The sequence below is a fragment of the Rosa rugosa genome, chromosome 4 (assembly GCF_958449725.1).
Source record: "Rosa rugosa chromosome 4, drRosRugo1.1, whole genome shotgun sequence".
Classification (NCBI taxonomy): domain Eukaryota; kingdom Viridiplantae; phylum Streptophyta; class Magnoliopsida; order Rosales; family Rosaceae; genus Rosa; species Rosa rugosa.
The window spans coordinates 29,128,275-29,150,552 of record NC_084823.1 but is presented as its reverse complement, the minus strand read 5'-3'; the positions used below and the strand labels follow the sequence as shown (position 1 = coordinate 29,150,552).

Here is a 22,278-nt window from a genome sequence, read left to right as displayed (position 1 = left end):
GCAGCGTTCACGCCCGTTGCTGGTTGGGATGCCCTAGCCAGGGCCTGGGTGAGCGCCTAGTTGTGCTGATGCCTCCTTTCCAGTGCTCGGGCCAGCGCTGTGTTTTCATCTTCCAGCTCCTGCATTTTCTGTTGCGTAAGGCGGTTTGTTTCCCTATCGGTACTTTGTTGTTCCCGATCGATCCTGGATTGTTCCCTGAAGGCTGCTATCTCCGCCCGCATGGATTCCAATTCCGATACCGGAGACACTTGGTCCGGGACATGCGGGTCCGAGGATCCGAGACCATGAATTTCTTCAATACCCGGCGCTTCTGCTGATGAAGTACCCGGAGAGAATATCAGTGCCCGGGCGACACTTCTACCCTCTCCTGCCGTTCCTTCCGGCTCAGTCATGATCACGTCCCCTATCTGGCGCGCCAATGTTTCTGGTGGCTTTCTCCGGGTACCTCACACAGAATGCTATACCGTCTGGGGTACCGATGCACCTCCTAAATCCTGTACCAAGAACACACGCTTAGAGGGGTAAACCGTACCGGACGGTTTACACCTCTCCGATGCTTGAGTGAGAAGCTAATATGGATGTATAGTAAGTAAATAGTAGACAAAGGAGTTATTACCCGTAAAAGGTGGTTGTGCTAATGCCCTTATACTCGAGCATGTGAAGGAAGTCTCCCCCATCCTCGATGTGGGACACTAGTTGTTCTTCTGATGCCATATCAGTCCTCCTGTTGTGTAAATAGTTGGGCTGTGTTGGCCTTGCCCAGGGCCCTGGGTGCCCGGGGTGGCATCCCAAATGGGCCTCGCCATGGTGGGTCGTGAACCCGGCCCATGGTATAGTACATGGGAGTACCGATGGGGCCCAACTGATAGTGCCAAACTTAGTTGAGACTTCCCTAGTATGTACACATATGTATCACGTGCATACAACATTACATATCATTATGTGTCATCGTGTTCATCACACATCTATGCATCATATGCACTTCGTTATACTATCATAACACATACATTTTCGACTTATACGTCGTATGTCAAATATTACATAATATGTGCATACACACATTGTGTAACATGCATCTCACATAAACATTCATGCACCTCGATGCATTTTGACTCAAATGTCACTTCGATTGCCCTAGCGCAATCAATATGCTTTGTGTGCACTCATCTTATTTGCAGGTACTAGCTTGATGAGGGCCTCGGGGTACCAACATACCCGTAGAGTCCCTTCTTACTTGCGGAGTTGGGGGACTAGTATGGGTATAGCGTTCAACGAGGTCATCACTCATACTTGGCGGCATCACATTTAAACTCTCCAACCAAGAAGCGCCTCTTACTCGGGGACTTGGGGGACTTGTACATACCACCTATATTACATACCGCCAAGCATAATCAACGACCTCATAGGTGGGCCCCACGACATGGCTAGCCCCGCCTATGGCATGTATCCGGTAGGCCGACACCCGAGCTACGTTGTCATGGTGGAGGTCGACCGGTACCTCGTAGGGAGGCCACCCTCCCATGCTCTCCAAGAGGCTTCAAGAGAAGCAATATGTATGTTGTGTCCCACATCGGAAATGTAAACTAGATGGGGACTTCCTTTAGCTATAAAGGGAAGTCCTCCCCTTCTTAGAAGGGATGGATCCATGATCCCTATACTTGTATCACTACAAAGGTCACTTGGCCTCACTCATAGTAAACTATCTAAGTGGACGTAGCCTTGCCTCAAGAGCAAGGTGAACCACTATACATGCGGTGTTATCTCTCTCTCTCTCTCCCCATCATGATCCACACACACACTTCCCGTTCCGTATTCTTCAGTAGAAACAGTTATATATTATAATTTGTGGAGATTTGAGGCTCCAATGGAATCTCAAATGTAATAGCTGAAACTTTAATGAGGCTTTTGTGGCTTTATGCATAGGATGAAGAATACAAAGAAGATCATCAGCAACAACAACGTTAGGAATTGTAGAAATTAAGTCTCTTCTCAAAAAAAAAAAAAAGGAATTGTAGAAAGTCAAACATAAATTGTTTATTCACAAAACTTGGCTTTACCTTAGACGTTATCGAATCAATGATTTACCAAATATGAATGTATTTAACTAATCATCAGAAGTACATATTTAACTAATATGAATGTATTTAACTAATCATCAAAAGTACATATTTAACGATTGATGTAGCAACCTTTAATAATTGATAGTAACGAAAAGATGATATGTTTAATTGGATGAGCTTTTTACTTGCACTTTGCTTATCTAAATATACTATTTAAGAGAAATTGGTTTGGTCCAATATTTTTCCAAACTTGTCACAAACTCACAATGCCTTTTTGACCTAGATACAACTTAATAGTTGACGGGCATTATAGTATATGACAAATAAAACGGTTTTAAAAAAATTATCCCCATTTTTTCTCTATGCAATTAATTGCCTTCAATTACGAACTATATGTTAAATAAAATTCAAAAAAAAAATTTCTCACTCTTGTATTTTTTATGCATGTAGAATATATGTAGAAGAGAGAGTGAGAGACCCAGTTTAAATAGAAGACAAGAAGCGTGCACACAAATCTCAGTCTTGAATTTCTTGAAATGAAAGCTTATGGTTTAAATGGTGCATCGAAATTCGACAACGAACAGGGGTTGAGCATTTTTCTTGATGCTTTTAATAACACTACATTTTCTATTGAATAACTCACTTCTGCTTATTACAAGGCCGGGAAGAATGTCGAGGTTGCCGCCGAGACAACGGCTCTCTCTGCCACTAGCGGCTGCGAAGAATCGTTTGGAGTATCCGATGATGGTGTTATTAGGAAGAAGTAAACGACATTGGATATACCGGCCGAATATGACCGTCCTCGAACACGACATTGGCGGAAATCGGCAATCCATCCGGATTCATGCAAAAAAAAAAATAATAATAATAATAATTCAAGGTGTCATTCCAGTCGCCGGCGTTGGACATCACCGAGACCGAGTCGGTCTGACGGCTGCATAAGGACTTTGCAGACGAGGAATGACGTCGTAGTAGTTTTGGTGGAGAGAGAGAGAGAGATCCAGACCATTCGAATACCTATATATGCAATCACTTCCTGTGCTCCTGAATCCACTGCCACACAGTGTCTGTTATATCGGAAATGTCGTCGTTCCGGTCAAGGACCTCCTGCAAAACGAGAAGAACGACAAGCACGTGACCTATCCAGTCAATACTGCCAAGGGGAGACCCAAAGGCAACGAGATGAGAACGACGACGGTGACGAAGCCGCAGATGATGGAGGCCTAGGGCTCGACGATGGAGTAGCCGGCGTTGATGGCCGAGAAGCCACCAAGGAGGGAGCCGGATAGGTGGGGGATCGGAGGTAGAGATCAGAGAGAGAGAGAGAAACTGGAGTTGGAGATCGGGAAGAGAGAAATGAGAGAGAGGGTACCAGCGGCGTGGAGAGAGAGAGAGAGAGAGAGAGAGAAACTATAGGTGGAGATCGGGGAGAGAGAAAGGAGAGAGAGGGTACCGGCGGCGTGGAGAGTGAGGAGAGAGAGAGTGTCTGAGACGAGTTGAGAGAGAGAGAGAGAGAGAAATCGGTGAGGGGGGAGGAGAGAGAGAATAGATCGAAGAGAGAGGGAGAGAGATGAATGTAATTTATTAATTAAAATGAGGGCAAAACTGTCAATAGATGTTAGCTTGAGTAAATGGGAGTAAAAAACTCTTAGTAGAGTAAGTGGGAAATTTTTAGGCTAAAATTGTGTAAGTGGTCATTATCCATTTTGTATATTAGCATCTTTTATTTACTAGAAATCTATTCTCTTTTCAGATACAATGTCTACACTAACAGAAAGATAAGAGAGCATGTAATGGAAGCTTCCTGAGATGCCTGAAAAGTTTAAGAATTTACCTAATTTTTTCTGAGCATGATAATGTGAAGGACTGACTTTTTGTTGATGATGAATGGAAGGGCATGCTGTTAGCGTGAGTGCTAGGAACCACAGAACATGAAAGAGCACTAAGATGACAATTCAGAAGACGTGCCTTTGACATGGAAGAGCATCATGTTGTGAGTGGTAGATATCATTAGTGTAGTTAGGTTATAATGGTAGACATCATTAGTGTAGCACTTGGAAGAGTTTTATATTTCTGTAAAGTTCTGTAAATGTACATACCTCCAACAATATGGAGTATTTGCTATCTCACCAAGCATAATTAACACCCTCTTTGGGACACCCACAAGTCATGGTGAAGCCCAACCGAGACTTGCATCTTGTAGCCCTATGTTCAAGCTACGCTACGGTATCCGGAAGTCGCAAATCCGTCGCCGGTAAGCCACCTTTCCGGCCTTGCCAAGTTGCCTCCACAATATGCATTTCTATACTAGAATAGTTGTTTTCTTGTCCCACATCTAAGAAAATGTAAAGGAGATGGCTTCCTTCACCTATAAAAGGAATGCCTCCTCCCACTTAAATTGATTCCATTACATCTCTTGTAATCTTGTTAGGCCGCAAGGCTCGACATGCTAGTATAAGCTTTCAAGTGGACGTAGTCTCCCGCTAAGGCGGGAGGTGAACCACTATACTTCGCTTGTGTCACTCTCTCTCTCTCTCTCTCTCTCTCTCAAGCTAACTAGAGATCCCTCGGATCACTAACGTTAACATTGGCGCCGTCTGTGGGAAGTCAACACAAAGGATTCGTCACCTACCACGAACTTTGACCCGAAAGTGTCGAGTCAACGCTCGTTCAACATCAAATTAAGGTCGGTCAACGCCCGGCGGGGTCGGTCAACGCCTGGCGGAGCAGGTCACCGCCCATCAAGGCTTGGTCAACGCTGACCACATTGGTCAACACTGAACCTCCAAAAAAAAAAAAATAAATAAAAAAAATTTAAATTGCCGCCAAACTTCTCTGGACACCCACAGATTTGCTCTGGGCACCCAAATCCAACCTCCTTCTTCTTCAGTCAGCTGCACCGCCAAGCTCGAGCTTCAGCCAGCATGACCATTCCTCAAGCATCACCTGCACTGACAGCTCCGCCAAGGACAAACCTCCGCTAGGCACCGGCCATCTCCAAGGCACCACCCCGCCGGCCAACTCTTTCCCCGCTGACCACCGTCAGCGGCAAAGCCCAGTGCACTGCTCCGCCAACCAGCATCTCCGCTCCGCTAACCGGCAATAACCTCCGCTGTCATGAGCACCAGTCCGCTGGGCTTGTGCAAGCTTCTCCTCTAAGCTTCATCAGCGGGAAACAAGGCGCCGCTAATCTCCGTCTCAGCTCCACCAGCGGCACATACCACCGGTCATCACCACTAGCTATTCAGCAATCACAAAAAGGAGCATGCATCACCTTTATCTCGGCAACAAAACCGAGCATCAACTTTATCTCTGCTCCTCTCCGACGGAAAATCTTCTGCCACACTGTGCACCGCCGGGCTGCACCGCTGCAGGTTCACCGCTGGAACTTCACCGTCGACCTCCGCACCGCCGATCATCACCAAAGCTCCGCGGAGCTTCACCGCTGACCATCAGCGTCACCCACGAGCTCCGCTCCGCTGATTTCGGAGTCTCCGCCAGGCTTGGGCTCCACAAATGTCAGACGGTCTTGCACCGCCAACCTTCTTCGTCCGTGGGTAGCGAACGTGGCGGCGACCCAGCGGTACATGTGCTCCGTCAATAGCACTCACCTCCGCTGAACATGCACCGGAGCTTTAATCTCCCTGGCGGAGCTTCAATTTTCCAATGCACCCAGTTTACTCTGGACACCCAGAGCTACCTCTGCACAACGCCGATCTTGTCAAAGCACTCTGCTGAAATCCCTTGACCCGGGCACCCTCCTGCAATTATGAATTAAGGTGTTGGGTTTCTGCGGGGACAGAGCGGCCATCAAAAGCTGAGTTTCTCTTCTTTCTTTATCTAGTTATTGGGTTTTTTATGGACACCACACACCCATGGCTTCGCACAAGTCAACAATTTTACTCTGTCCATATAGAAACTCGTGATCTACTGTCATAGCATGTTATACTTATTCATATATGTACACGCAACACAGCCATATAATTGCTTTTTCTATGCTCATTACTCAAAGTGACACGTGTGCTTATCCACATGCATATGACACATGAAAATATATGTCCATACATACATGTACAAACAAAGCCTCTTAACTGCCACGTTAAGCTCATTTTAGGCTTTATACATGCTAGCTCTATTATGCATGATTACATCTCGCTTTTGGTACTTGTTCACTGGTTGCATACGCCATCCCTACTGGCCTTTTTAACACATATGCCTTATGACATTTACAGCAGCTATCTAAACCAGGCATGTTAATTTATTAACGCACACAACCACATGATTATTAAACAAAATAGATATATATGCAAGATATTTGTCGTCCATTATTACTTTGCTTATACACTTTGCTTAAAATTTTATCAAAGTACATATGCGAAAACACATGCAAATTATTGGTGTCGATTTACAAATCCGCATACTAATCATCTATTTTTGCAAGGAAATTCAACTATTTCTATCAAGCATTCAAGCGCAACTATGAGTTGACTGACATTATCGGAATACTTTATCCGCCAAGCAATGGACCGTCATGCTCGGCATAAGATAAGTCACTATATCTTATCTCTTCCGCTCTTGCAATTAGAGCTGTTACATGCTTTCACTACTTTTAAGCATGCTTATAGAATATCACACGATATATCTTTACATGCTTCCATAACTTTTTAGCATGCCTACAACATTTCATAGATTTGGCAACACTTTCTAGATCTCACATACTAGATATGCCATGCTTCACATACCGATCTCAATGATCCTTTAGCATATCTACAAAAATGCAAAAAATGTTATTAGCAATTTTCCTACAAGTACATGCTATACACATATGCCATGCTTCTATTTTTAATTGCAACTCAATTAAATAAACATGGGACACTCAAACAAAATATTATTACTTGCTCTATGTGTTTATCATTTTTTATTCAGCCGCGAAGCGGCAAGACAACGCCTCATAATGACAATGACCGCTACGCGGCATTGCAGTCAAGTTTCTCCTCCGAGAAATAGCAAAGGGACTAGTTAACACAGCCTACGGCAGCCATTGATCCGGCAGTTAACCCCGACGCTTGGGTACCAAAGATTGGGCTCGCTACCCAACACCCTCTGCTCCGCGCAGCTCCCCTCATCAAACAATTTTCCGACCATCCGGAGGTCTATAGCCAGGAGTCGGGGACTCCTCGCAGGGCCTGGCAGGGGCCCACCCGAAAGGGCAAAAGCGTTCGCTCCAACCAATTCTAGATGGACGACGCACTCGCACTAATTATGCTTGATATACGGCACAAAGCTACGCTTTGGTATCAACCCGCAAGAACACCCTCCTTGACTGGGGACTTCGGGGACTTGTACATACAGCCCAACATAATTAGCAACGATCACGCTCATGCCTCAAGGCATCACCTCGAGCTACCCGTTAATGCCTCAGCGGCACCGCCGAGCTTTCGCGCTCGTGCCTCAACGGCACCGCCACGCTTTCGCTCTCGTGCCTCAGCGGCACCGCCGAGCCTTTCGCGCTCGTGCCTCAGCGGCACCGCCACGCTTTCGCTCTCGTGCCTCAGCGGCACCGCCGAGCGTTTCGCACTCGTGCCTCAGCGGCACTGCCGAGCTTTTCGCGCTCGTGCCTTAGCGGGACCGCCACGCTTTCGCTCTCGTGCCTCAGCGGCACCGCCGAGCTTTTCGCGCTCGTGCCTCAGCGGCACCGCCGAGCTTTCGCTCACGCCTTCGCGGCACCCTTGAGCTTCCCGCTCATGCCTTCCAGGCAACCCTTGAGCTTCCGCTCATGCCTTTCCGGCAACTCACGAGCTTCCCGCTCATGCCTTCCCGGCAACCCTTGAGCTTCCCGCTCATGCCTTCCCGGCACCCCGAGCTTCCGCTCCTGCCTTCCCGGCAACCCACGAGCTTCCCGCTCCTGCCTTCCCGGCACCCCGAGCTTCCGCTCATGCCTTCCCGGCAACCCTTGAGCTTCCCGCTCATGCCTTCCCGGCAACCCTGGAGCTTCCCGCTCATGCCTTCCCGGCAACCCTGGAGCTTCCGCTCATGCCTTCCCGACACCCCGAGCTTCCGCTCATGCCTTCCCGGCACCCCGAGCTTCCGCTCATGCCTTCCCGGCAACCCTTGAGCTTCCCGCTCATGCCTTCCCGGCAACCCCGAGTTTCCGCTCATGCCCTCCAGGCAACCCTGGAGCTTTCCGCTCATGCCTTCCCGGCAGCCCACGAGCTTCCCGCTCATGCCTTCCCGGCACCGCGAGCTTCCGCTCATGCCCTCCCGGCAACCCTTGAGCTTCCCGTTCATGCCTTCCCGGCAACCCCTGAGCTTCCCGCTCATGCCTTCCCGGCAACCCCGAGTTTCCCGCTCACGAGCTTTCCGCTCATGCGTTCCCGGCAATCCTCGAGCTTTACGCTCATGTCTACTCGACACACCACACGTTAATGGAACATTGAATTTTTCTACCATTTGTCGTTTACCGACCGCGACAAATCAAATTCTTTTCTATCAGAGCAGAGATCCGAAAGGACTTTGTCTCCTTAATTCTTTGTTCAAGACCAGCTCGATCTTCGTCTCTTCCGAGACCGATCTTCACCCAGCCCAGAGCAATTTGCTCTCTGCACCCATCTTCAGCAATTTGCTCTCTGCACCCATCTCCTCCACCGCGACTTCTCCAGATCGTGTTCCTCAGATCGTTGGCATCGCCGTCTTCATCTTCGGGTCGTGTTTCTCCGTCTCCAAGCACCGATCTCTCCCGGCACCGATCTCGATCCAGTAACGCCTCAGACACCGACGATCTCAGCAACCTCAGCAACAATCTCTGCAACCTCTCCAGATCACCGACGATCTCAGCGATCCTTGCCCCTCAGTCGCCCAACTAACCTGAGATCGACACTCACCCAGAACAGGCGATCCTCACTCCTCGCTCCGCCATCAGTTCTCTAGACCAGACCAGCCTCGTCTCGTGTCCGGACCGCCTTCGTCTGCCTCTTACATCAGAGATCGATCTCCGATCTCTTCAGTTGAGTATACTCCCAACTTTACTTAGGAGAGGCATTGCAAACAAGGTACTGCTCAACTCTCTCTACCTTCATCAACCCGTGCAAATCCAAAGAAAAGAAAGGAAGAAAGAAAAAAAAATAATAATAATAATAAAATAAAAAAATTTATTGCACGATCTGTTCCGCTGCATACTCTGTGATTGTGTGATATTCCTACTATATTATTGCAATGGGTGGTGATGAAAGTGAAGGTCAGAGTTCCAAGATTAATGAGGTCCAAAAAGTTGAGGTTTCTGTCCGAAGTTCAGACGGTGGTTCTTTTGGGGGTACAAAACTCAATGGGACCAATTTCCGAACGTGGAAGAAGATTATGTCTGTCCATCTTCGTGGCATACACAAGATGGGTCATGTGACTGGAATAACCAAAGCTCCTAGTGACGAGGATGTGGATGTCTATACTAAGTGGGAGGATGATGATGGATCTGTGATAGCAATCTTATTCAAAGCCATGACTGATGATGTTCTACAATTGGTGGAAGGGTGTGAGACTGCTGAAGCAATATGAAAGACATTGGGGGATCTATATACAAATGAGTCTGATTTTATACAGGTTCATGAATTAATGTGCAAAGCTGCAAGTATGCAACAGAATAGGCAATCAATAGCTGTGTATTTCACCAAGCTGAAGAATGTATGGGCTGAAATTGATCAGAAGCATCCTTGCAAGATCAAGAATCAGGAGGATCTTGTGTGGTACCAGAAGGACAAGGAACTTGAAAGAGTTCATGTATTCTTGAGAGGGCTTGATGATAAGCACAACAATGCCAAAGGAGAATTGCTCAAAATGACAGACCCTCCTAGTCTAAACACAGCTTTTACATACATCCGCAAGGATGAGTCTCAGCAGGACAGTATCAAACATGCACAGGTTGAAGTGTCTAGCCTAGCCATTCAAGCAAAATCACCAACACCATTTCTCCAACAACAGAGATCAGTCCCACTTTATCAGCAAGGACCTCCACCAGGCTTTCCCAATCGCCCTCGTCCGCAATGTTCTTATTGCAATGATGTTGGGCATGTTCGAGCGACTTGTTGGAAATTGAACCCACACCTTAAGCCTAAAAGACAAGGTTATCATCCTAAGGCTAAAGCAGCTGCTATTCAATTGGTTCAAGAACCAGATTTCTATGGAGTGGCTGGACAGGATCATCATACAGCAGGTGGGGCTACTCCTACAGTATCTATAGCTGGTCGTGGTAAGATTGGTATGGCTTTAAAGGTTTCTAACTTTGTTGGTTCTGATACATGGATTATTGATTCTGGTGCCTCCGATCATATGACTTATGATAAATCGTATTTTACTGAGTTGTCTTCCCCTTCAGTGTCCTATGTCACCAATGCCAATGGTGAAGCTTTTCCTGTGTTAGGGTCAGGGTCAGTGCGTATTACTCCCACATTAGAACTTCATAATGTGTTATATGTGCCTGACTTGTCTCATCACTTGATATCTGTCCCACAGTTGAATACTGAGTCTAAATGCTCCGTAACCTTTTATCCTATTTATGTGATTTTTCAGGATCTTTTCACTAGGGAGTTAATCGGTCGGGGGTATCTGAGTGGCAGGTTGTTCCATCTGGATCAGACATACACAGGGGAGAAACTAGGAGCACATCCCCGCGCCGCTTTGACTTCGAATTCTGATAAGCTAAGTGAAATTTGGTTGTGGCATCGCCGTTTAGGACATCCATCTTTTAGTCTTATGAGAAAAACCATGCCTACTCTGTTTATTGGTGTGGATGAGTCTGCTTTACATTGTGAAACATGTGTCTTGGCCAAGAGTCATCGTGCTACTTATTCTCCTAGTGTTTCTAATAAAAGTGTTATTCCTTTTAAGTTGATTCATTCTGATGTTTGGGGACCTTCTCGAGAACCCACTGTCTCCAGTATGAGATATTTTGTGTTATTTATTGATGATTGTACGAGATTGTCATGGGTTGCTCTTCTTAAAACCAAAGATGAAGTCTTTCCAGCTTTTCAAACTTTTCGTACTCTTGTTCAAACACAATACCATAGCACCATTAAAGTCCTTCGTTCTGACAATGGGGGGGAATATGTTAATCATGTTTTCCAAGATTTTTTCAAAACCCATGGGATTGTTCACCAAACCATATGTCCACAAACACCAGAACAAAATGGAGTGTCTGAAAGGAAAAACCGTCATTTACTAGATATGGCTCGTGCCCTTCTCTTTGATGCTCATATGCCTAAGTATCTTTGGGGCGAGGCTGTACATGCTTCCTCCCATCTTATCAATCATCTTCCATCTAGTGTCCTTCAGGGAAGAATTCCATTTGAGGTTCTTGCATCTCATGTCTCCTTACCTTCATTTCATAATCTTCCAGCTCGTGTCTTTGGTTGTGTTGCGTTTGTCCATATTCCTAAAAACCAACGGTCTAAGTTGGATGCCCGAGCACTTAAGTGTGTGTTTGTGGGCTACGGAGGTTATCAGAAAGGGTACAAGTGCTATCATCCATCAACCAGAAAATACTATGTCACTATGGATGTTACTTTCTTTGAGGACATGAGTTATTTTTCCCCCTCAGATAAAGCTCTTCAGGGGGAGAATTCATATTTTGAAGAGCTGTATCATGGAGAGGGGGAGGAATCAGGAAGCGGAGAAGAAGTTGCAGTTGCAGGAGGTATTTTGACAGATCCAGTTGAGAACATCAGCTCATCACCTCTAGAAACAGAAGCTCCAGACATCCAGGCATCAGTTTCGATCACTGAGAATGAGGTTGAAGACACAACTGCCCCTCCTACTATCGCCTCTACCCCTGACCCACTGCTTCCTGGTACTGAAGATCACCCGTTTGAGGTATGTCCATCCATTGGTACTAGTAGTAGTGATTCTAATGTTGAGCAACATGTGTTACCAAATGTATTACCAAATAGGACCACTCGAGGTCAATCAGCCAAAAGATATGAACCTACTCTCACTGCCAAATCAAAATATCCAGTAGCCAACTATATGTCTACTAGGAGGTTGTCTAAGTCATATGAATCATTTGTGAATCAAATATCTGTTGTATCAGTACCTAACAAAGTGCAGGATGCGTTGGGGGATCCAAAGTGGAGGAAGGCAATGGAGGAAGAGATGGAGGCGTTGTAGAAAAACAATACTTGGCAACTTGTACCTCCACTACCAGGCAAGAAGGCTGTAGGTTGTCGTTAGGTGTTTACTGTGAAGCATAATGCAGATGGATCAGTGAATCGGTACAAAGCACGGCTTGTAGCAAAGGGATTTACTCAGACGTATGGTATAGACTACGATGAAACATTTGCTCCTGTTGCCAAGATGAACACTATTCGGGTTCTACTCTCATTTGCTGCTAGTTTAAACTGGCCACTCCGACAGTTTGTTGTCAAGAATGCATTTCTTCATGGAAAGTTAGCCGAGGAAGTGTACATGAGCCTTCCACCTGGGTATGTAGTGGCTTCTCCTGGTGATTTTGTATGCAGATTGAGAAAATCTCTGTATGGTCTCAAATAGTCACCTCGTGCTTAGTTTGGAAGATTTTCACAGTTCATGCGGAAGGTTGGTTACAGACAGAGCAACTCAGACCATACCTTGTTCCTCAAGCATCAACAAGGGAAGGTAACAGCTCTAATTATTTATGTGGATGACATGGTAATTACTGGCAATGATACTGTTGAGATGGATAGACTGCAGAGACAGCTAGCCTCTGAGTTCGAGATGAAGGACTTAGGTGAACTTAAGTACTTCTTAGGAATTGAGGTAGCTAGGGGGAGAGAAGGAATCTATCTGTGCCAGAGGAAGTACGTCCTTGACTTGTTGACAGAGACAGGTTTGTTGGATTGCAGACCTGTTGATACTCCTATTGAGAAGAATCATTGTTTAGCTGAGTATCCTGACCAGGTACCGACTGATCGTGCTCGCTATCAGAGGTTGGTTGGGCGCTTGATTTATTTGGCTCATACTAGACCAGATGTTGCATATGCAGTAAGTGTGGTGAGTCAGTTCATGCATAACCCGAGTGAGAGTCACATGGATGCTGTTATGCGAATTTTGAAGTACTTGAAGTCAGCTCCAGGAAGGGGAGTGCTGTTTTCTAAACGTAACAACACTCTTGAGGTTTGTGGCTTCACAGATGCAGATTGGGCTGGAAATATTACAGACAGGAGATCGACATCAGGTTACTTTACCTTTGTGGGAGGTAATTTGGTTACATGGAAGAGTAAGAAACAGAAAGTTGTGGCACGTTCTAGTGCTGAGGCCGAGTATAGAGGTATGGCTCACGGAGTGTGCGAATTGCTGTGGTTGAGAAATCTGTTACGTGATCTGGGTTTCAAACTCAAAAATACCATGCAGTTGTATTGTGACAACAAGGCAGCTATTGACATATCACAGAATCCAGTACAGCATGATCGTACTAAGCATGTGGAGGTTGATCGTCACTTTATAAAGGAGAAGCTAGATGCCAAAATTATTAGCTTTCCTTTTGTTCAAACTGAAGAGCAACTTGCAAATATACTTACCAAAGGAGTTTCCAGAAAGGCATTTTATGACTCACTAAGCAAGTTGGGCATGGTTGATGTATATGCGCCAACTTGAGGGGGAGTGTTAGCGTGAGTGCTAGGAACCACAGAACATGAAAGAGCACTAAGATGACAATTCAGAAGACGTGCCTTTGACATGGAAGAGCATCATGTTGTGAGTGGTAGATATCATTAGTGTAGTTAGGTTATAATGGTAGACATCATTAGTGTAGCACTTGGAAGAGTTTTATATTTCTGTAAAGTTCTGTAAACCTTCTATATAAACATATGTAAAACAGATGAATATATATCAGACAATTAAGTCTCAATCTTGTTATACTTGACTCAGGCCATCAGTCAGACTTTATTGCCTATCGAATAGAGAAATGTGTGTAAGTTGGGAAGAGTTGTCTCTAAAAGTACGGAACTGGCTTTTATCAATCTGACGTTGGAGTATTGTTCTTGTTAGCATTTCAGATTAAGGAAAATGAAGATAGAGCAACTGGTTTTGTGTTTCCAGAAAAAGGATCCTCATTCTATGTGAATGATGTGTGTAATGAGACATAAGATAAAGTAATAGGTTCTGTAAGCTGTAAGAGTAAGAGTTCCAGTGCCGCTGCCTACAGAGAGTTAAGAGTTTCAGTGAATCTGAAAATGCTAGAGGATATGCTTTTCTGGCAGCATTAGTACTGAGGCTGTTTACGAAAACGCTGGAAAATTTGTGAGCATGGGGTCATTTTCTCTATTAAGAATCGGTACGCTGACTTCTCTGGGGACAATTCCCGTTATTGAATGTGCAGCCTCATCAGGTGGTGTTGGAGGGATTCACAGAAGATTTTTGTTTGCTTCAGATAATCTGTGCAAGGCAACATTATATCGGATTCATTATATGTCCAATGAATCAAAAGATTCTGGCTCATAAAGAAATGCATATTCTTCCTATCTTCTGTAACTTGTGTGTAGCATTAAATTGCACTACTGCAACATTATTATGTCTTTTAAAATGCAAGATGTATGAGAAACAGCTTATTTATAAAGGATTGCAGCTCATGGCTGATAATACGGAAAAACATAAAAGGGGGATGTGGCAATATGGGAGGGTTTTCGATAAGAAGTTTATGTCCCCGTTGCAGACAAGCACATGTTCGAAACTAGTGATGGTGCTAGCATGTATGCTACAACATGTGAATCCAAATTCAGCAGGGAATATATTAGCTATAAAACAGTTGGAAGGGTTAAGTGAAGAATTTCGAGAGAAGTGTATCAACAACGCAGAAAAATCAGTGAAACTAGTTTGTGATACTGAAGCTGAAAGCAAATTCACAGAGGAACAAAACAACATGAATGACTTTGTTCCTGAGTAGCTGGTATGAGAATGCCGCAGCATTAAATAAAGTCATAACTAGCATGCTTAGGAAGATGTGGAGGGAGTTTAGTTTGAGGCCATGCCTAGTCTCGTCTTCTTTTCCCTTTGTTCTTTTTCTTTCGAAACATTATGATGTTGATTTAATCTGGTGTTGTTCCTCAATACCTTCTTTGCAGTTTGATGTCTGACCATAGTAATTTCAGACCAAAAAATAAGAAAAGAACAATAGTAATAAGATGGCAGTGACCCAATCATGTGCTTACCATATACTAAAATACTGATGGGTGCTTATTAAAGACTAGATCCATTATCAAGAAAATGAATCCATATATTAGATTGTATAATAAAAAAGTTATTGTCGTTGAGCTTTTGCAAAGATACATAAATCACAGTGAGGACTCAACATAAAAGCTGCTGTAAGCTGGAGCCTTAACAGCTAACCTATCCAAAGAAACAAACTCTGTGTGATGAGATTTTTCAGCCGGTAAGGACAAGATTATCCCTACTCAATTATAGTTCTGGTTGATCATATCACATGCTTTGGCAAAAATCAAGCCCCAAGGAAGTGAATGATTAAATGCCAATTCATTGTTTCAGACCTTGTGTTCTCTGTATCCAGTCTAGAATATCTGAACAATCTTCACGTCTGATAAAATGCCTTCACGATTGCATATAAACAAAACTATTAGCCCTTTGTGCCATCTCAACAATAACTAAAACCATTCGATGTTCGAAAACTATACCTGTTCTTAGTTCGATAGCTCTTTAGTTCAGACTCTTCTCGGCGGCTTGATAATTCTTTCTTCATTTGCAGTGATTCAGGCACAACCCAATTTCCACTTTTGTCATGGTATGCATCACAAATAAAGTTTAGAACAGTATCCTGCAAAACTTGTCCAGTGTGAGATGAGTACCCAAAATTTATGAGCATAATTTGACAATTCAAGATGCCCATATTGATTAATGACAAAAAAATTTGCTAAAGCTAATATGTCCAACCATTCACAGGTGCAAAGAAATAGTGTGTCCAACCATTCACAGGTGCAAAGAAATAGTGTGGAAAATAATACATAAAGGTGTGGGGAGAGTTACCTACATTAGCAAATAATGTAAACAAATTGGAGAGCATACCAAGGGTTTGGAAGCGTCAAGCCAGTGATAGATATGCTCATTACGAAACCATGTCAATTGCCGTTTTGCAAAATTTCTGCAGAGAATTAACAGATTCTGGGTTTAAAATTTTGAATGTAATGAGTAAGAAACTTGTAAACACTAAATAGGACACAGGGAGTATTAAAGCTCTATGCAGCCCCAGGTTTTCTACACAACCATGCAAGTTAAATGTTAACTTCATTTTAGAAAAGAAACGAGACACCGTCAAACATTTAAAGATGTCTATAACAAAATGAGAATCCTACCTTTGGAACCAGTTTGAAAGCAACAAGTACTAATGCTGAGGACGGTTGCACTCATACTTTTCTTTCTTGTATTACTTGTACTTTTACCAAGTAACTTCAAATGGATCACTCCTAAAAGATATTTGCAATGCAAGTGAAATGTCTCTTTGTTTCCTCCTAACCCAATGGTTTTATCAGATGTTGCTTTTATAATAAGTATATAAGCAATATTTATTGAGCATGTCCAAAAAGTTGGCTTATGGCTTTTTATACAGATTTATTATATTTATTAGGAAGAGGTTCTGAAGAGGACGTCTGCAATCCAGAAAAAGTGCAGACGTCGCTCCTCCGGCCTCAATCGGGCAGCAACGGCAGCATTTCTATTGCCGGACGGAACCAGGCCACGACGTGGAGCAGTTCAGAACCGGCTGGACTCATCGACGAAGGGTTCGAAGTTGAGCTCGATGGGCTTCCATGGTTTCCGGCGAGCTCACTGCACACCGCTGAGTTTCCGATCACCTTCACCTTCGCCACTTGATTGAGGCCGTCCGGGATGTCCAGAGGGTGCGTCCGGCACCCGCAGCGCAGCAATCGCCGCCTTCCCGACGCCAGAGGGACGTCCCCACTTTTTCTGGGTTGCGGACGTCCTCTTCAAAACCCGCCCCTATATATATACAGGCCCGTTCCAAAACGGATGTCCGCACTTCGCTAAAGTGTGGACGGCGACGCAGCGGAGGCGTTCCAGGCGGCGACGGCGGCGCGCGACTTGCAGGAGGGAGGCCGGAGGCATCTCGGACGGTTCTGGGCAGCATTCGAGGTCGGAGGAGGTCGGGGTTGCAGGTTCTAGGCAGCAACCCGACCTGCAACTGCAGGTTTTCTGGGCAGCGCTGCAACGACATCGCCGGCCACTCCACCGACTGCAGACCTCTCCGCCCGACCCCTGGCGTCCTTCCGGCAACCCCCGCCGCTCCGTCGTGCCCCGAGCCGAGCTGCAGCGTCGCCGTCCGCACTTTAGCAAAAGTGCGGACGTCCTCTTTGGAACGGCTCCGTATATATATATATATATATATATATATATATATATATATATATATATATATTTCATTCAAATGGGATTTTAATACAGAATTGTAGAGAGAAAATGCATTACCTAGATGCCTTTTGAAATTCAGTCAAAAAGTTGTAGAACTCTCTTGGTGAAGAACTGCCTCCTTGCTCCCTACATAATAATAAATACTCCATAGCCTGAAATATTTCCATGTTACTACCTATTGCAAACAATAATAACATGATATAATAAAGTGCATAAGATTCTAATGAAAAAAATCAAGAATGATTGTTTGAATAATAAAAAAGTTCATATGAGATCAATGATCAAACAAGAATAAAGCTATACTTGTCTGTAACCAATTGCTCTGGTTGCTGAATTGGAATTTGGAAGAAGACCCGCATCAAGAAGCCATCTGGCCTCAGACAAGATACCATCAGTTCCTGCAGTAAACTAAATGATGAGCTTATGTAAAACAAATTAAATTTTCTGATTTGATTCGAGAACACAAAGATGGATGATTAATCTGTAGTAATGTACCCCAATATGACTTACCTGACACCATATCTTCACATCGCCAATCAATTGATCTGTATAGATCAACCCTTTGGTTTGAGAGGAAAAAGCAAATGAAGTCATAGTCCAATTCCTTTGATTTAACTTCCTCCACAACATCAGCAGAGGAACTAATGTCATTAGTGTCTACCACACTAGAATCACATTCTTTGCGGAAAGAATTATACGGTACTTCGAAGGCAGATGGAGGTGATCCACTAGACTGTCAGTTCATGAAAAAAAAAATGTTCAACCAGAGAGACAACAATGAGTTATGTTATCAACCAAACACTTATGTTTCTCATGTGTCTCTCTGTTTAAAGAATGTATAGTTTAAGTCCCTATCTTTTTAGTTTGGGGCGGGGCTAGGGGGAGATTCCATTATTCACATATATAAGCAGAAACATTACAGACTAACCTTGATGATCTCCAGGCTGCGTCTTAATCGGTACCAATCATTAGCAGCCAAAAATTGAGCCTTAGGGTCACCTGCTTTGATCACCAACTGCACAGCTGCATCCCAGTGTCCATTTCTTTCTAAATCTGCCAACTCAGAAGACACTTCAGATGCGATCTCTTTTGAGGCTTTAGGAACATCTGGTTTTCCATATATTAACCTGATATTTGTAACAACAAATAATGTTATGAATACAACCGAAAAGAAGAGAAAAACAAATAAATAACAGCATCCCTCTAAATTCCAGAGTGTATCTGAAGTCAACCTGAAGAGACCAAGTTAAATGGTGCCAATATCACCAATAAACAGAGTTTTTTCAGAAGATATTTGTTTATAAGGAAGGCTATTCCATCAAGAGTTAAGTGGGATTTCTGTGACTTAACATTCTAACTTTAACATATTTGAAATATTCAACTAATAATAATAAAGAAAAAATTTTGTAGAAAATATTTACACAAGAACATAGTAGCACCTACCATCGCAAGTACAATCCAGTGCCACCAGTAACTATGGGAACACGGCCATTATCAAGAATACATCTTGTAGTTTGCCTTGCATCCTCATAAAATTGTCCAACGGAGTAGTCTGAGGAATAATACATGTGTTAACTTGGGAGAACAGATATAATCCAAAGTTCCAAACATAGCAGTAGAAAACTCAACATCATTTAAGCATACAACTAGAACCATCTTTTAAAGCCTCAAGTTATAGCGGATGAGAATATATATACGATGATGCATTTCAATCTGCCCTTATATTTAGTAGGCAAACACACCTTCAGATGGGTGCAATATGTCAACCAGATGATGTGGTACTTCCTGCACGAAAAAAAGAAAAGAAAAAGAAGAAGCTAATAATTATGAAACTGGCATTGACCTAATAAAGCAGAGAAGCTGAGATTTTGACTGAGGAAGAAGCTTTCCAGTCATCAGTTATTAGCAGCAGAATTCAATATCATGTTAAATGAACTTATAATGACTAAAAGAAAGTTATATAAACATATCTTCACTTAGACTGTTTTCTTTTCTTTCAGTATAAAAATTATTTGTTTACCAATTTGATAAAGTGTTCACTTTTTCCATGATAAAACCATAAGGACCTGACAAGTTGATATTTGCAGTTGGTAAGAGTTGTTCTACACTTCACTAGTTATATATGAAATTTTCACAAATAGCTGTAAAAGTTCAATAGCACAGATTTACTGCATCCATTACTATTCCTAAATTGCACAAAAACGGATAATAATAGTTCTGGATAGTATGCTCAGACTCATTGCAGATGATACAGTGATCTGCCAGAGCTAGACAGGCACAAATTCAAGTCAGATATTAGGGGCAATTCAATCCAAAACAATCATGTTACATATGTTCTAACAACACCTAGAGCTTTTTAGGTTGCCTACCTTCTTATGATACCAAATTTTCACCAGTACGATGGTTAAACATAAAACTAACATGAATATGAAATACTATGGAAATACTTTAGATTACCATAAATCGAATCTCAATGTAAAAGCATGCTAAAACATATTTCTCAATTAAGAAAGCACCTTTCTATCACCTGGAGAAGGTTTTGCTGATCCAACGTCAAGACCCCGATATACCTGTGCCGCAAAAGCCATATCAAATAAAGTCACTTTAACCTATATTGCACAACTTGTAAACTGCTCTAATTCTCAACAAAAGGAAATCAACGAAGACAATATGATATCAATGGAGATTGCTTATCTCATCTTACACTACAATGTTTCTTCTGTCTGAATGTGTTTTTTACTTCAAGTGCTTATCTTTTGTTTTGCGGACACTATAAGCAGGCCTGAGAATTACTGGTTATAGTTAGACTTCATTTACAAATCAACTAGAGTTCTCCCTCTTCTTCATCGTTCTATACATCTTCCACCCTCAATCCTTCTATAAGCAACCAAACTAGCTGTTACTTAATTTCAATGCATCATCATAACAAGTACAAATTTCAATACCCAATTCACCAATATATGCCTACTTCAAAAAGAAACCACATTTTCACATTTTCCTTTCAAACTTTCCAAAAAGTCAAAAACTTAAAGCGGGTATTGCAAATTTGGTCAAACCTGGACAGAGTCGGCGCTGATAATCTCGCCGTTGAGCACCTTAGCGAGCTCGAGTGCCAGCCGGCTCTTCCCGGCCCCGGTGGGCCCCGATACCACTATCACCTTCTCCTTCTCCTTCTCCTTCTCCTTCTTCTGGGTGGCCGAAACAGAGCACAAGGTGGTGAAAAGTCGCCGCCGGAGAGTGAAAGTAAACTTGACTGCCGACCGGAAAACATGCGTCTCCGACGAGGATGGAAAGCGTGGGAAACATGTCCGGACGCTACTGTTGATAATCATTTTGAGGTTTCAATGAGGTTTTGGGTTTTGGACGAACCGAGTGAGAACATGCAGAGCTTCTATCAGCAAAAAACAAGAGGAAGAAAATAGCTTCTATCTTCACAGGTTCGGACTCAGCAGCGCAACCCCAAAGAATAAAAGTAGCTATTGAGCCCACAAAGAAGAAGAAGAAGAAGAAGAAGAGAAAGCCCAGGCCAAGCTTCTATCAGCGAAAAAAAAAAAAAAGAGGAAGAAGCGAGAGAAAGAACAGAACACTAGAACAGAGAACAGACGCAGAGGAGAGTGAGAGGAATTAAGTGGAGTGTGAAGTGAGAAAAGTAAACTAGGGGTTTGTGGTCTTCGTGGGCCTCTTTTATTTAGTTGTTTATATTTAGAAGTTTAAGTTTGCAAATTTTGTATCGAGAAATGCTCATGTATTTGCTAACATCAGGGGTAACTTGAGATTATCTTGTGTAAGATTTGAGTTTTGACTGGCATGGCACAAATTTGTGACACGCAAATTGCAGCTTTTTTACTTCCTCATTTCCTCTTTTTTTTTTTTTTTTTTCCTCCCTCCAGCCCCAGTACCTTCCCTACAGTATTGTCACCCCAGTAGAGTTTGGGATGAATTCCTCCAGGCCTAGGATGTTAGAATATTGAACATGAGGTTGCCATCATTTAGGATTGAATAACAAATTATTTATGTTATTGACAAATGTGTTGGCATATTGAGAAATTGCAGGAGATAAGAAGTTAACAGGTCCTGGTATTTAGACTAGCTTGTCATTAAGAAGTCGGGTTTGGGTTGAGATGTTTTCAGGTATAATCGAAAGAAGAGTGAAAAGAAAAATCTGATCGATGGTTGATGTCCTTTTCAAGCCTCATAAATCATAATGATTTAAGCTACTGGTACTGTTTGTTGATGCTGCAGCCAGTTTCGGCTGTGGTGTCATATAAAATCTAGATCCAGAGTTAGCTGCCTTGCTGACTATATAACATTTGCAATGAAATATTGTAGTCCACCAGAGATAATTAGCTAATTCGATTGGTTTGTTTAGACCTTCACACAGCTAAATAGCCACATACAAATTGGTCTTGCTGAAATTGCCTTTAAGGATTCGTCGTGATACAATTTTAAAACTATGCAAGGGCCAAGGCCTTCTCTAATAGTACTACTAGCTACTTCAAGTGGACATTTGGATTCTCAGGCCTTGCGCAGCAAGTACCTCGCCTAGTTTCTTCCACCATATTCAATAGTATCAAACATATATTCTGTAATCCACTTGCATGCTGCATCTTCATAGGCAACTAGTGCAAGCTTGGTCTGTTTTTAACTAATGTTGTAGCCTAGCAATGATGATACCAGGGTTGATTGTTTCACTTTCTTAATTCAAGATTTGGACTCTAGCTTTATGAATCTATGTTTCCATCAATCTGAGCATTCTTCTGGTTTAGTATCTCGACTTGCATACAAATTAGTGATTCACACTATCTTAGATTTCCGAATGCTT

At 43.2% G+C, this 22,278-nt stretch overlaps 1 protein-coding gene across 1 annotated transcript; it reads right to left on the bottom strand.

The window, feature by feature from the left end:
* Positions 1-15,250: 15,250 nt before the first annotated feature.
* On the bottom strand, positions 15,251-21,069 carry LOC133707218 (tRNA dimethylallyltransferase 9-like). The gene is made up of 11 exons (XM_062132772.1): positions 20,513-21,069; positions 19,973-20,026; positions 19,199-19,241; positions 18,900-19,008; positions 18,385-18,583; positions 17,967-18,189; positions 17,760-17,854; positions 17,514-17,608; positions 16,098-16,173; positions 15,710-15,849; positions 15,251-15,624 (listed from the first exon to the last, which is right to left on the bottom strand). The coding sequence occupies exons 1-11, from the start codon at positions 20,786-20,788 to the stop codon at positions 15,552-15,554; spliced, it is 1,383 nt and encodes a 460-aa protein (XP_061988756.1). The 5' UTR covers positions 20,789-21,069; the 3' UTR covers positions 15,251-15,551.
* Positions 21,070-22,278: the final 1,209 nt, after the last annotated feature.